Source organism: Mustela lutreola, chromosome 8 (genome assembly GCF_030435805.1).
Source record: "Mustela lutreola isolate mMusLut2 chromosome 8, mMusLut2.pri, whole genome shotgun sequence".
Taxonomy (NCBI): domain Eukaryota; kingdom Metazoa; phylum Chordata; class Mammalia; order Carnivora; family Mustelidae; genus Mustela; species Mustela lutreola.
In genome coordinates, this window is record NC_081297.1 from 17,180,638 (window position 1) to 17,196,609 (window position 15,972).

Below are 15,972 nucleotides of genomic sequence, written 5' to 3' on the forward strand. Positions count from 1 at the left end.
GACACCATTACCATAACTTAACTTTAAAGCTCTGATTAAAATGTGACTCCAGGTAAATCTGAAGTTTTAGCCATACTTTACAGTCTCTTGGATATTTTCTACATTTCAGCCCCTTCACGGTATGGAGATGATCCGTTTCTCATTTTTTTCCTTTAAGTCATTTGTGCCTAGAGGAGCAGCTAAAACCAGTTACCTTCCAGATGGGCCGTGAGCCCCTTGCCAGGTCAGCGCAGGTAGGTGGGGGGGCGGGGCAGCCTTTTCCACTTGCCGGATTGGAGGCCGACCGGCCACCTGCCCTCCAGGTGTCCTACCTGGAGTATGACCCAGACTCACTTTCTGAAGCAACGCCTTGAACTGGCTCTTCTCCCTCCAAAGCCAGAAAGAGACCAGGGCTTTTCAAAGAAGATAAGGCCAGGCTGGCCTCCCTCTGTCTTCAACATTCTTCCGCGGGGATAGAAAGTTACACCATCAGCAAGTTCCAAATCTGGATCTCGTTAGCTCAGCCCCCCACCCCTTTCAGACACACACTCCTGCCATTCTTATCCAGTGTCCTGCTTTCCTCCTGACCCAGTGGATACAGAGTAGAAGGCCGACCGGAGAACGCTGCGGTTTCCCCGTGGGCCCCGTCTCTTCCGCAGATGGACACCCCCTCTGAAGCCATGAGCAAAACAACGGTACTTCTACAATTTCGAACAAGGAAAATAATTTCACCTCCTGAAGGAGTAATAAGTACTTTGTGCCATAATGAGAAGGTTGCAGAACATATACAAAATGTCGCATACAGCAGAAAGGCTGACCGTAAATTTAACGTTCAAGACAGTCCTATCTTGTTGTACTCCTAAATTTTGTCTCCTCCTCCTCTGAGGTTTTGCCTTCGGATTTTTAGTTTATCCACCCAAGGTAGAGGTCTCTTTATCAAGCTGCCTTGAATCAATCACTCAGTCTCTCTCTCTTTTCTGCTTTATTTTGCATCAGGAAGGTGTGCTGTAGAAACAAGTAATTTTTGCAGGCTGGGGCTCCTGCTGTCCTCACTGGGAGAAGCCAGATGCCTTTACAATTCAGAGAGCCAGGAATGCGCTTAAAAGGCTTCAGGATAAAAGGTGTCCAAGTCAGGACTGCTGTTATTATGGTGATGAAAGGAAAGGAGCCTGCTAGCAGGCTTTGAAATTGCAAGACAACCAGCACAACACCGAGGGCTAAGCAGACCCCAGAGAAGGCCTCCTAACAAAGCCATCTGTAAGTTCATGCCCACGCCCAGGCCGTAGTGGGGCCCCTACAGCTGAGCTGTGTGGTTATGAAACCGAAGAGGCCTTCCCTGCTAGCCGAGGCCCCTCTCCTGTTCTGTCCTGGGAGATCTGAAGGTACCCCCTCCTTCCCCCCCCAACACCCAGTGAGGAAGGCCCCAGGGAGGGAGCTGGGCCAGCAGGGACACTGGGGTGCCCAAGGCCTCCATGCCTCCAAATGCTTGTGGCCGGGCCCTCCTGAGACATTCTGAAAAGAGGCTTTGCTGATACTTTCCAACTCACATCCACAGGTGCGCGCAGCGGCGTGTGCGCACGCACACACACACACACACACACTCCCCACCATCACCAACATCACCACCACCACCAGCTGCTCTCCCAATGGCCCAGGAATGCTTTTCAAACGAAAAAAGACCTGTGAAAGGTCTAGCTTCAGGCTGTGTCTCTTTTTTCCTCTAGAGCTGCCCTAGGAGAGCACATCAGGGTTTGGGAAGACGGACGGAAGACGGACGGAAGCCAAGATTTAGAATGAGACCTCTTTCCTTTTTATTACACTATTCTTACAGAATCTTCGTAGACCCCAACCCTGCTATGCGCGGGCAGTGACCCCATGTGAAGGTTCTCTGAACGTGTGCTCGCACTTCTCCAAACTAATCAGAATATCTACTTGATGTGCTTGTGGTGAGGGGGGTCAATGAAAAATAAGACACAGCAATCTGTCAACCAAAAATGAGGGTGGCTCTAGATGGCTGGGCTCCCTGAGGTCCTGCGGGGGGTGGGGGGGTCCCTTAGCTTGTGGGGCCCCGCGTGAGAGGAGAGACTATGACCAACCTTTTTCGGTGTCCACCCTGCCTGATGTGGGTAAATGGTGACTTCCGGTTTCCAAATGGAGAATGTGACATCCTCAGAGGTGGAGTGGGACTCCTTTACCAGAGAGGAAGAACATCAATTTTCGACCTTATTCTATCTCAGTCCTCCAAAATACACTACTGCCATTGTCATGGGTATAAATGCTTGAAAAAAGAACCCTTGAACAAAATTCTCATATATCCCATTATTGGCTGATACAGCCAAAAAAAAAAAAAAAAAAAGTTGGTGCTAACAATTTGTTTTAAGAATAGTGAGGCGGACCCCAAACTCTGCACGGTTTATGATAGAGACGCCCACATCGGGAAGTCAAATCTTTGTTCTGAAAATAGAAAGGCTGTTAAAAATGGTCGCAGAGAAAGCTGCAGAGAGGAGCCCACTCAGCCTTCTCCTCCCCGCCTGCACCCCTAACACACAACACGCATGCAAGCAAAGAACCAAGCTACCTCTGCCTTCGATGAATTAGAGGAATTACAGAAACGTGAAAACGGGGGCTCCTGGCTGGCTCAGTTAAGGGTCTACCTTCGGCTCAGGTCAGGATCCCGGGGTCTTGGGATGGAGGCCCACACCAGGCTCTCTGCTCAGCTGGAAACCTGCTTCTCCCTCTGTCTCTGCCCCTCCCCCTGCTTATGTCCCCCTCCCCCACACCCCATTTCTCTGTCAAATAAATAAATAAAATCTTTAAAAGAAAAAAAACAAGGGAAAGGCAATGAAATCAGTGTGGTCACTGCAGGCTGACGGAATGGGAGGAAGGTCACTTCTGAACAAAGGCCAGCCTGGCGCAGGCTTCCTAAAGCGCCGTGTGTTGAAGGCCTCACAGCAAGGAGCAAACACCTCAGACCTGTGTCTGCTCAGGAGACGAGAAAGAAATAGGCCACGTTTGGCAGCGGGTGGGGAGGAGAGAGGAGGTAGGTGGCGATGTGCCAGAGGGTCAGGTGGCCCAGTGTCCACTGCCGAGCCAGGTGTCTAAGCACTGGAATCGCTCCCCACCCTTTCTAGTTCTAAACGGACCCCTTATGACCTAGAGGACAAGAGGACTGTGGGTAAATAATAGGTCAAAAGCCAGCTCTGGGCCCAGACTGCCTGGGGCCAAATCCCAACTCTGTTACTTATTAGAACGATGTGGCCCTGGGCAAGTAATTTAACTTCTCTGTGCCTTGGTTTCCCCACTTGCATGCCTACCCCCTGGGCTGCTGTGAGAAGTCGGTACTTGTAAAGCACTTGGAATAGTGGTTGGCACACACTGGGTTCTGTGTACCACTGAGTGGGTCTGTTCCTCTCATTTATATTGTGAAGACGCACTTCCGCAGAATGGTCTGGACCCCACACGGGACGTCCCTGGAGCTGAGGGAAGGAAGAGCTGTAGGGCTCTGAGGTAATCCGAAGGACACAGCTCCTGTCCGACCGCCATGACTACTGTGCCTCAAGCAAGCTGGGGAGAAGGGGGTCCCGAGGGAGACTATACTATGATCTCTGACTTACCCTTCATCGCTGCCAATTCCACAGCTCAATTTGGGGAAAATAAATGAAATATTTGGAAGCACGCATGCAATTAGTGTTCACTTGAATATTAACTCTCATAATTAAAACACACACACACACACACACACACACACACACACACACGTGTGTTTCAGAATGCAGCAAGCATTTGGCTGGCTTTGATGGGTTTAAGTCAGGCCTTGGGGGAGCGCGGGAAAGGACAGCCGACCAAGTTTAGTGGCGGATGCTGATTAGAATGCCACACGCAAAGGAATAAAAAGGCAGGAGGTGAGGTACAACTCGATGCAGAGAAAGAAAAGGTGGGAGTACTAACTCGCTGAGCTGATTCAATTTTCATCAAGTACCTTTGAATGTCAAGTTCTGCCTGAAGAGAGATCAGCATGCACTGCAAAGCCTGCATGACAGGAGAAAAAGAGAGAGAAAAAAGATAGACACGAAAAAGGGTGAAAACATGAAGAGAAAAAGAGGAGGTTGACCAACATGGACCATCGATTCGTTCATGAGGAAAATGTATCACAGTTAACCCCTGTCCCGCTCAACCAAGGAGAAAATGGTGACAGTCCCATCCTTCTATTTTAGGAAGAAATGTTGAAATGCTGAAAGCAAGCCTTGACTGGGAATGAGTCTTCCCTACAATATCTTGCCATCGTCGTATCTAAATTCACCTTGTCGTTTGAGAATGTGTCGCTTGGGCCCACTGTCCTGAGGTTGTCCCAAGGCTGCAGGGGAGCTACGGGAGCCTGCTGAACCAGACTGAAATGCCTTCCTTAGTCTGAGGGCAGTTGGGTGGGGAGGCCCATCCCGCCATCTTGATTGGCACTGGCCACCAGGCTTCTCGACGACGACTGGCTCACGAGCACTGGGCTCTGCGCCTGTCCTCTGCCACACAGGATGACAAGACTCGCATGATTAGACCCGGTGTGAATACTTAAAGGAATGGAAGGTCAGGATTATGACTGAGGGAACTAATTCTGTCATTGAAACCTGGGTGACCCTGAAGTAAGTGTCTTTAGTTTACTCTGGCCAGTATTTAAATATTTCAGTTCTCTTTGATCCACGGATTGATTTTTAGACTTTATTTTCTTTTGAAAAGACCATGGCGGAAAAACATTTTCTTGTTTTGAAAAATGAAAATTTCCATAATCCTCCCGAGCAAATGATTTACTCTGGAATCCAAGATCAGCCAGTGAGAACTGAAGCCTCAGAGAAATAGGTCCACACACCCACGTTCACAGCAGCCTTATTCACAACGGCCAAACAGCGGAAGCAGCCCCCGTGCCCACCAATGGATAAGTGGATCCACAAAAGACGGTATAGACGCGTAACAGCTTACTTAGTCTCACAAAGGAAAGAAATTCAGACACACGCTACAACAGGAGTGCACCTTGAGATTATATGAAGTAAAATCATCCAGACACAACATTTGAACGACCAACCTATACGGAGCCTCTAAACCTCGTCCTAACTGAATTATATAGTATCCATGATCCAACCCGCCATTAATAGACACAGCAAGAATACGTATATATAATGTTTTTCTTGTATTTCTGAATAATTTTATGTTATTTACAGAACCCGGTTTCATACATGCCAGACACAAATCTCTATAGGAAAAAGAACAGGGGCATCTGGGTGGCTCAGGGATTAAGCGTCTGCGTTCGGCTCCGGTCAGGAGGGTCCTGGGATCGAGTCCCACTTGGGGCTACCTGCTCAGAGGAGCATCTGCTTCTCCCTCTGCCCTCCCCTCAACTCATGCTCTCTCTCTCTCAAATAAATGGATAAAATCTTAAAAACAAAAATAAAAAAACCATTTTAATACCAATGGTGACATCCCCAAACCCAAAGACAGGTCTCCAGACAAGAACGGTACTAAAATGGTCTACCCAGAATGCATTCAGAGGCGGCCCATAAAAAGGAAAAGAACTCGAAGGGACTCGGAAGAGGAAAAAAAGACTGACACCATGAGAAGAGCTATGAGCTGGACTGGGCCTCATAAAAGCCCTTTGCTGGGTGAATATATTCTCTCTAGAAAGGTGAGGCTTGCTGTAGGCTCTCCGATTCTTTACGGGCTTCATCAACTATGAAAGAAATCTCCTGAAGTCGGATCACAAATAATAAAGCCCTGTAGGTGCGTGGTAAATAAACGTGCAGGACAGAAGCAGGATGACAGACGTGATGAGCTTCTGTGGACAGGCAAGGGGAAAGGGGTGCAGAAAACCAGAGTCAGCAGGCCAAGGACACGGGGAATAAAATGGGCTGAGACCAGACAGCCCTGCTCAGTGCGGGCGGAGAGCAGAAGGCAGGGGAGAAGCGCCCCTACAAAGAGGCTGCCAGGAAGGCAGAAAACCCCATCTCTCTCCAGAGGGGGACTCTTGGCAGAGGCAACAGGCCGAGTAGTAACAGAATACTAAGACAGAAGGGGACAAGGAACGGCCCCCAAGCAGCTGCTGTAGGCAAGAGCTGTCCGAAACTCAAGAAAGCAGGGGCAGAAACACAGGAGAGGTCAAAGGCGTCAAACTTGGAACAAACACCAACTCTACCGGTTGCTTTTTTCCCCGGCTTCATGGATGGAAGACAAGGAAAACACAGAAGCCGGGAGGAAAGGACTCTGGGGTGCTGGACAGGCAGGAGGCCTTCCTCTCTTAGAAGCCGCAGAAGTTCCTACAGACAAGGGGTTCCAGAACTTGAGGCCACAGGAACTTGAATTCTGGAATGCCAGGTACCTTTTCCTAGGATTACAGAATTAAACTCAAGTGAGAAAACCTCCTCCCTTGTCGGCAGGTTCCGTACCGTGTGTGAAATGTTTGGAGCTCCACGGGTTCTGAGCCCCCCAGTAAGGAAGTGGAGGGGGAAAACTGGATCTTATTAGGCCACTCACATACTCCGGTTAAATCAAGTGTGTAGAGCTTGGAAGTCTGATTTATAGATTTGACCATAAAACAGAAAACTGTTCCTTAAAAAAAAAAAAAAATCAGTGTGGGTGGGGAAGGAGTGGCTACGGGTCACTTCAGAGAATTTTAATGGCGAGCTGTCGTTTATGGACATCACGAGGCTACATCAAGCTAAGGCAAAATGGGAAAACGCAAGCCTCACCTCAAGGAAAAAGCTGTAGCGGTAATCATAACAATGCCATAAAAATTAAGCAGAAGGACATTTTGATTATTTCAAAGACTCCTAGTAAATCCAGTGGCTATCATTAAGAGGAAAGTGGTCGGAGTGCCTGGGTGGCTCCGTCGGTTAAGAGTCTGCCTTGGGCTCACATCATTGCTCCAGGGTCCCGCGATCGAGTCCCACAGAGCCTGACTCTCCGTCTCTTTCTGCCCACCCCCAACCCCCGCCATGCACATGTTCTCTCTGTCAAGCAAATAAATAAAAATCTTAAAAAACAAAACGAAACAAAACAAACAAACAAACAGAAAAAACAGAGGAAAATGGTCAAGGGAAACTACAGAGGGGAAAGGTGCTTCCGATCTCTTGCAGAGGCTAAGTGCAGCAGGAAGAGAAAGAGGTTCAAAAGCTCCCCTGTCCGAAGATTAAAGACAGGACTGATAAGCCTGAGAAGGGTAGAACAGGAAGAGCAGATACTGGGTAGATGTCATTTGCTCTTTTTCTGAATTTTCTAGATTAACAATAATTACATAATAATAACAGGAAAAGAGAAGAATATTGATAAAGATGGCAAAAGGGAAACATAGGTCCTTTGGGAGTGAGAATGAGAGAGAGAGAGAGAGAAAGAGAGAGAGAGAGAGAGAGAGAGAGAAAGAGATGAATCATAAAGGGCTTTGGAGATTTGCCAAAACTGAAAAGCTCGCAAAAAGGTTCTGATTTTAACCAGAAATGGAAGGCTTTCTCATACACTTTCCTTCTAGTCAACTCGACTATTTAGGAGTAATTTAAGCAGTCTGAAGACTAACTGTGGTCAAAGAAAATGTGTTCATGAAGAAAATGACAAGATCTCGTGAAAACATGTCTGTATTAGGAGTTCCCCAGACTTTATAATTACACAGTAATCACTGAGCTGTCCACCGCATCTTCTCTTAACAAGAAGATCTAATTGCCAGAGCCTTAGCCTAGAATTTTCTTCATGTTTCTAAATTGGCGGACCCGTATTTCCTCTTCCTCCTCTCTTACTGCCAACACTCTTGTTCTTTATTTTACCGATGGAGAATTATCAGTATTCGTTTCCACTCAGTTCAAGATTCAAGGGATGCAAAGGGCTATTTTTACCCAATTTCTGAAAGCCCTCTGTCTCCTGCTTTTGGAACCACAGACTGCTACTTCATTTCTGTAAGCCTGACTTTCCTTATCTGGAAAGGGAGGACAATAATAGTATTTACTTCACATAGTTATTATGAGGATCAAATGGGATGGGGGTACGGAAACCAAGAGGCACAGTGCCTGGCACAGACTAAGAATGCAAATGCTAGGAACTTGAAGCCTTTGTTAAAAACAACCACATTCCCCCAAAGATGCTTTACTGACAATAATGAAGCGATAAGTACCCAGTGCCTTACAAGTGTGCATATCCTTCTGATTCGGCTGTTCGATTTCAAGCAACTGACTTTAAGGAAATAATCTGCAGTAACCCACAAGCGTGCACGCCACAGAACCAACCGAACTAAGCAGGCACTAGCAATGATGAAGGAGCAGAGCCTGTAACAACAGAGAATGGACTTCACGGGTATAATTCAGCAGGAAAAATCATGGTAGCTGAAATGACATGTGTTTGGTTTTCCTTGAGTCTATATACTTGGGAAAAAAAAATAGGACATACCCCAAAATGTTAATCCATATGGGTTGTCAGATTATGATTTTTTACCCTTTATCTGTTCTTTCTAGCATTTCTAGAATAAACATGTATTACTTTTGTACTAAAATATATGTGTGAGTGTGTGTATTTATTTAAAAGTTGCCCAGGATTTGCGACTTGTGCTTTTCTGATTCGTTTCTCCCTCCCCCAACATGAAGCACTGAATATAGTATAAACAGCTACAGACGAACTTAAAAGAAAATTGGAAAACAAGATTTTGTTCATTTGATAGCCTTAAAAATAGTTAGAACTGTAAGATCGTATTTGAATGCACAGCCTCTTTATCACTGGTTGGCTTGTCGTTTTTTCTCACGTTGATTATGTATCAGTTGCACCACGAGGGGGCGCCTTGAACTCAAGGCGTACCATGAACACAGTCCCTAGCAAAAGAGCAGGAAACTTGCTGAAATCCCAGTCTTGGGAGGAAACAAGACACACTTCACACTGATGGCTGGGAGTCAGTCTTCAACTCTTCAGAATGCCCCAGAGTCCCTTGTACTGTGCATTTTCACTGTATGTAACCAGTCAGAAAAAATTACACCGGGTGACCGTTTGTGTCATTAACACCGAGGACAGCAGAGAGCTGATATCTGCAAGTCTAATGAAGTTGCCATTGAAGAAAGAAAAATTAGTAGTGCCCCCTCCCTCCCCACAAAACTAAAGAACATCACATAAGCCAATATTGGGGAAATTGTGTGAGAAGTCATTCTATCCCAAAGACACACAGTTCTACCAGTAACTTGGGGACCAAAGCAATTTCAGGTTATTCGGGGTATAAAGAAAAAGTTGTAAGCGGAGAGACTGAACTGTAACATAATTCCTTTCTAAAAATATTTAAGATACTAAAGATGGAATAAAAGTAGGTAGCCTTGAGAGACTTTGTGAGTCATGGTCAGTATTATAATTGATTAACAATAACCTTAAAACACAAGATAAAGTCTGAGGGACCCTCAAGAGTAAACAGACCCCCCCCCCCAAAAAAAAAATACAACATCTCAAAAAGAAAAAGATTCAGGGCAGGAATCCTAGGAATTTCGAATTTCCTGAGAATTGCAAATAATTCTACAGTGAATTCATGCCAGCGATGGGGGATATAACTTTTGGAAAGAGAGAACTAGCCTTGAGCCTCAAGTTCAACTCTTAATGTCTTGGGGCACCTCACCTTGGAAATACTGATGAGGTCATGGGTCATGTGCAGCTTCCTCATCCTTAAAGTGCTAGAAATTAGTAATAATAATATTTGTATTACAGTTTTGTTGTATGGTGCTCGCTTCGGCAGCACATATACAGTTTTGTTGTATGAAGTGAGATAAGTTCTAAAAAAATGAGAAATCCATGCCTCACATCAGGATGGTCACAACTCCCGTGCTGGTCTTCTCATGACTGCAGTGGGGGGAGGGAACCTGATGTTTAAAAACATTAAAAAAAAAAAAAAAGAAACATATTTGTCGACCTATGCATACAATGGAGTGCTGGCTTTCAAAAAAGTGGGTTTACACTGTTACACAGTTATTTCTACTACCTTGCCGTGGCCTGCAAAAGCGGATTGCAAGGTAAGCAAGGAAACCTGTCCCACTCTGGGCAGACATTTGACCGGTCCAAGCTGTAGACACAACATGGTGTTTGTGGCCAGTGTTCTGAATGGGACAGCAGCTGTGGAAGACCGTGGTATTAACCCTAGTCATTCTCCACTTCTGGGGTTTCCAACCCCACCCTTCGTAACTCACAGAATACGGGAGGAAACGATGCAACAGACCATGGAGAGATCCGCGAAGGTGGGGTCTCATGCAAAGGGAAGGCTGAGGATGAGGGTACTAGTTATAAAATGACCCATGTCTCCTTAACAGATCTCAGTGGGCTTTCCTAAGGTCGTTCCTCCACATTTCCACTTACCAAAGAAGGAAAAGAAGCACAGCGCCCCAGGTAGTGTTAGAGAAAATGTCTGGGAAGAGTTAAGCCAGGTCAGCTCCACAAGGGGAACAGGTATCTCGGAACTGCCCTGACCAGATGCAATCTCTGGGCATCGGAATGACCCATTCCTTGAGAATTCTGCCAACTTTCGTGCACTACACTTAGTGCTACTTGACACGCGAGATAGCTCATTTGCTTGCGTGTTTCTTCTCGGCCTGTCCTCACCCTCCACGTAAGCACCAAGACGGCAGGGATCTCTCCAGGGCTCAGACTTCCCTCCAGAACGAACAGAAAGCCTGGAAGGAGACCCTGGTGCTCATGGAGCCTTGGCTTTGGCAGCTGGCTTGATCTGAATGCTTACCTCCTGTCCCTGGACTAGCTCAGGTCTGAGGAGTCCAGGCACTGGGAGCTGGCCCAGAAACTCCCCAAAGCTCACATGAGCCTCGTCAGAAAACCCGTGGGACTATCCCCAGCCCCCATGCTCCATCCAGAGCGTTCCTACCCATCACCCTGACTTCCCCCCATGCTTTAATGCTTCTTGGCTACTCTCACACCTTCTTGGAAGGAGGAAAATCTCCATCTGATGTGGAATTTCTGTTTGGCAGGGTTTCCCTTCGATGTCCACCAAAACCCTCCTCCCCTGAACACTAAACTCAAGGGAAACAAAAATAGTCAAAACTTTAAAAGGGGGGGGGGGCTTTGAACCCCAGATTTCTATTTCTCCCTCATTATTCCAAAACTCTGTGATCCACTCCATCCTTCTTCAATGGCTGTTGCTGTAAGGGGAGTGACACTGCTGGGGGCTGGGTGCCCACCGACACCTGCCTCAGTCAGGCCACCATGGGACCAGGCCTTGCTTGAGAAGCTTAAGTTGTTGCACTTGAGACATAACTGAAGGCATGAATTTTAATAGCGAGGAGAGAGGGTATAATTGAATTTTAACTCGGAGAAAGGAAGGATAAAGAATGGGATCATTTACTGAAACCAGTCGGGAACGCACTGCACTTCTGATCCTCCCTCTTCTCCCAGAGAGAATCGTCCCAGAGACTAGAGTCTCTTAGATCTTGACCAGCCTGCCCCTGAAGCAAGCGGATTCATACCACCCAAACCAGCTGAAGGATAAGGATGCCTCTGAACATCTCGTCTTCCCCTACCTACTACTTACAACAGGGAAGCACTGGCTGGCCTTTTCACAAAACATCTACTCCAGAAGTTTCCATAACGGTTGGAGGTGAAATGAATGAGGCGTTTGCAGAATAACGGCCAATGCCACTCTGTGAGGGAGACGGGAGGTTCAGTGGGCCAGAGAGCACTGGGCAGACAGTCCGAGTCTGGGTTGTAGAAGGTTCTCTGGGCACTCAATGCAACTCAGGCATCTGCCCAGTCCTCAGTTTCCTTATGTGCAAAATGAAGAGTTAGATTCAATCTCTATGGCAGACCTTAGCTTTGGGTCGCTCCCAGAGGCATACGGCCTCGTAATATCCTTGGCCACACCAGAGCACAGCACTCACAGCCATTACTGAGGAAGGCCTAGCGTGCAGGACCGGAGCTCCAAGCACCAGGTTGGGAAGAACCTGGGTATAAGACCTAGGTTCGGCCCTCATTCACTGTTCTGCTTTGAATGAATTACTTAGGCTGACATTAGGCTTTGTACTGGACCCATTAAACTGCCAAGGTTCACCTTCACGCCAGCAGAATGGCAACAACCATCCCGCCTACCTCACAATGTCACCAAGAAGGGCAAAGGAGGAAACTGGACAAAAGCATTGGCTCTAATAATAATAAAGCAGTCATGCTTTTCTCAAGGAGAAGGAGCTGGAAGCAAACACACATAGACCAGAGTTCCTAGAATGTTCTGCTGCTGAAGGAAGAGGTGTGGCTCTGTCCACTCCAGGCCTCTTAGCTGCAGGGATGCAAGACCTTCAACTTGAACATGCATTCCCATTCATGAGCAAGTAAGAATTATGGTGGCAGATGTCTCAGGGTGGGCAGATCCCCATCCCCAGCGGAGGGTCTGGGTCCTGAGACATGCTGTCCCTAAGGCCCACCTGCCTGTGGGGCTGCCACCTCCCGGACCCCAGGCAAATTGGTGTTTTGATCTCCAGTTCTCTGCTGCCACAGGTGTGCAAAGCTGCACGGACAGGACTCAGCCAACACGCCAGCCCTCTTCAGCCCATGCTACCCAAGAGCTCGGTGCTGGAGCCAAGCCTCATTTCCCATTTCCCACTTTCTAGTCTGGCAATCCCCAGAAATATGCATGGGGGGGGGTTGAAGATTATTGTGAAAGCTATAAACTTTATTGGGATAAAAATGCCTTTGTACACAAATAGTCTTCTCGACAGTTTCATTTCACTGCTAACATCGATTAAATAAGTGGCGCCATTTCTTAAATTCAAAGATGGATTGATATTATTTAAACAGACAAGGGCCATCATCAGTTGCTAGTCTGTGTGATAAAACATTATAATTATAATTAATACAACATAACTGGGGCCATAATTACAAATTAGTATTTTTAACATTGCAATTAAGGAAAATAATCTGTGGTGGAGTGAAAAGAAACAAACCCAGCTACAGCTCTCTAGCCTGATTTTGAAGCTACTGGAGTTCATACGTTCTTCCAGCTGAAGGAATACCATATGTCGTCATTTTTAATACCCTGGTAAATTTTTTGTTCATAAAAGAACATCTCAATCTTTTGAAACAACAGGCTGGGTTCTAGGAGTTCTTCTTGAAGATGTGTAACAGGCATCCCTCTGATACAATGGCAGGCGAGAATTCTACCACTGAACCACCCATGCGCCGATTCCTCTGATACAATGAATTAAAAAAGAATGTGCACACATAACAGTTCAACAATTGAACAGACTTTTGCTAATTACCTGGAAAGAGAAAAGGCAAAAAGCTGAAAGCAGTTCTCCAAGGACACGAGGAGCTTCTGGCCCTACACTGAAAAATGGACAGTAGTGAGATCGAGAGAGAGAAATGAACCTCTCAGCAGAATTCAAAGTCCTACAGGTCCTGTTTTGCATCCTCAGTATGGAATTTCTGGAGCCGCCGTGCAAATCAGAGTTCAGAAATGATCAACCGGGCACTGGCTGGGGCCATTAAAAGGCTCTCAAACACCAGTTAAGATGATCAATTTCCGCAAATTGAAGCTGCGAATGAAAAGTTACTACAGAAACTCCCTGACACTCTTCTACCGATACATTACCGAAATAAGTCGGAAATCTAGGATGGAACAGAGGCAGTGATGAAGACACTGAGAGAAAGGAAATCGGAAGTTGTTAACTCACAAGCAAACTACAGCGCCAGAAGGTTCTCTGGGCACTCAATGCAACTGAGGCATCTGCCCAGTCCTCAGTTTCCTTCCCGTGAAGGCAGTGCTCCACCAGAAGCAAGCGCCGCATGGGTGCTGAGGTGACACTTTGAGTTCCCACGCGATTCCACCTGGACCGTCTACCAAGGCGGTCCCATCTCGTGTCCTTTAGACCCGAGGGCAGGTGCACTACTGGAATGTCAACCCCATGGGGGGAAGGAGGCTTTCTTTTCCCTCCTCTGAAGAACGTCTTGTTCAGTGAAGGGAAGGAGAGACCCTCCGTCCGGGAGCGAAGAGGAAACCACATCACTGAGATGAGCACTTCCTGTTGGTCTGACTCTCTCCTCTTCCATCTGGAAGACCCGGGAGGCCGCTGTGGGTCTGAGGCGGATGCGGACGTAATATAGGGTCATTCTAGAGCTTTTGAGGAACACTTGACCCTATTTTCACCCTTTCGTACTCACTGTAGAAACCCACAAGAAATTGTCCACCCACCATCTTCCCATCTCCAAATTTCTGCAAAGCTCTGCTTTCCCCTTTAGGGTACACTCTTGGGCCTGAGGGTCTAGGATGAAGTTGAGAAGGTTACTCATCATTTCCAAACTACTTGCTCCATGGTATTTTGACTCTTAGCCAGGAATGTCTGACAGGGAGCTCCCTCTTTTTGACCCTCTGACCCCCCTCTCATAATTTACCAAGTATCACGATGACCTTCTCCTTCCTCCCCAAAGCTAATAAATTCTACTCGCAAACACAACTCAAGCACAGCATGGTTCCTGTGCCTCTGGGAATGGTAACTCACTCTGAGGGCAAGAGTGCAGAGCAAGAATAACCTTGATTCTTCGTTTACTCCTACTTTGACAATGACCTTCTCAATACAGGGCTGACTCTCTTGAGATGTCACTGAAGAGCTTTCAGATCCAGCACGAAGGACAGCATTTTAAACGGAGAGCATTTGATTGGTTGGCATAAGAAAATACTATGTTTTCAATGGAACAGCGGTGCTCTGGCCACCATTGGCTAAAATGGGCAGATCAGAGCCCATTTTTGAGAAGGGTAAAGCAACGTTTTTAGGTGGATACTTCAAGTACACACACACACACACACACACACACACACACACACACACCCCTTGCAATTAATGACATAGAAATGTGAAAGTATGATGTGGCCCATGATTATTCTGTAGAGAACACCGGAACAAAGGCCAGCTTTCTAAGAATGGGATCACTCTTTCAAGGATTATCTCATTGGGTCACCTCTCCTCCCCATTCATAATGGAGCTCTTAGATCAGCTGAAGAGAGACTCATGTGGCAAGTGTGATCCAATGTTTGGCTCTGGTGTAGGTTTGTCTACTGCCCTCTTTCCTAGTCCAGGGGAGCAAACGGTGCTGCAGAGAGGGAAGGCAGACTTTGAGTGTCCACACAGAATAGTCATGCTGGTGGCCAGCATTCGCCACCCTGGGAGGAGGCAAAACAGCCCAGCTGGGAAGGCGATCCATCCCAAGGTTGACCAGAAGGCCCATTCCTGGCCCTGGGCTGTATTACACCCCCAGGCAGGAGAACACAGGTCTTCCCACCATGTTACCAGCCACCAGCATGTGTAGGCTCTTATCTCTTTTATTAACCACAGAGCAGCGTCAGCCCTGTGAGCAGGCAGGGTAGTGGCTTGTGGTTGGGCTGTGGGAGAAGAAGGTGATTTCATGGGAACTAAGAAGCCATCTTGTTCCAGGAACACTACACCAACATGCCAGCTGACCCTGCAAACCCACAGCTCCTTGATTAGCTAAGCAGGGGGTTTGGACTGACTCCATTATTAAAAGTGCAGAGACCCCTGGGGAGAGACACAACAGCAACCTTATCAGATAGGCTTAGAACCAATAATTTAGTAGAGCCTTTGTAGAGCAGAGATTTTGATAGGATGCAAAAGGGATCCAGAAATGAAATATATTATGGAAAGGCAACTGTTCCTTATTTCATTGTTTTTCATGAGTTCATGAGCCTAGACACAAGGTGAGGAAAAATCCTGTATTATCACTGGCTCCCCAGCTTCCCCTCTCCTACAGGACGAACCCCCATTTCACACTGGGCAACAGACCCAGACTGTGGTTAAACCTCTGCTGGTGTGTCTTCTGGGCACAGTGGAGGAGCACACCTACACTCGCCCAACACTGTCAAATGACCAAACAGTCATGAAGACACATCCAATGACCCTGGACTGGGCTGGGAAGGGCATGGTTATAGAGACTTCAAGAACTCTAGAAAAAAATGAAGCCCAAGGCAGGAAGAAGGGAAACCAGACAGGAAGTCAGAACTGG

General features: G+C 47.0%; 1 protein-coding gene across 16 annotated transcripts in view; it reads right to left on the reverse strand.

The window, feature by feature from the left end:
- The window catches only part of KIAA1217 (KIAA1217 ortholog), a 289,219-nt gene that overhangs the window by 147,127 nt on the left and 126,120 nt on the right, over window positions 1–15,972 (reverse strand). For 7 of the 16 annotated variants that reach the window (XM_059183912.1, XM_059183911.1, XM_059183910.1 and 4 more), the window contains exon 3: window positions 3,928–4,008. The exons of the other annotated variants lie outside the window; for them this stretch is intronic. In XM_059183912.1, coding sequence (XP_059039895.1) covers window positions 3,928–4,008 — 81 coding nt within the window. The remainder of the gene's footprint in view (window positions 1–3,927; window positions 4,009–15,972) is intronic. 16 annotated transcript variants of the gene reach the window in all.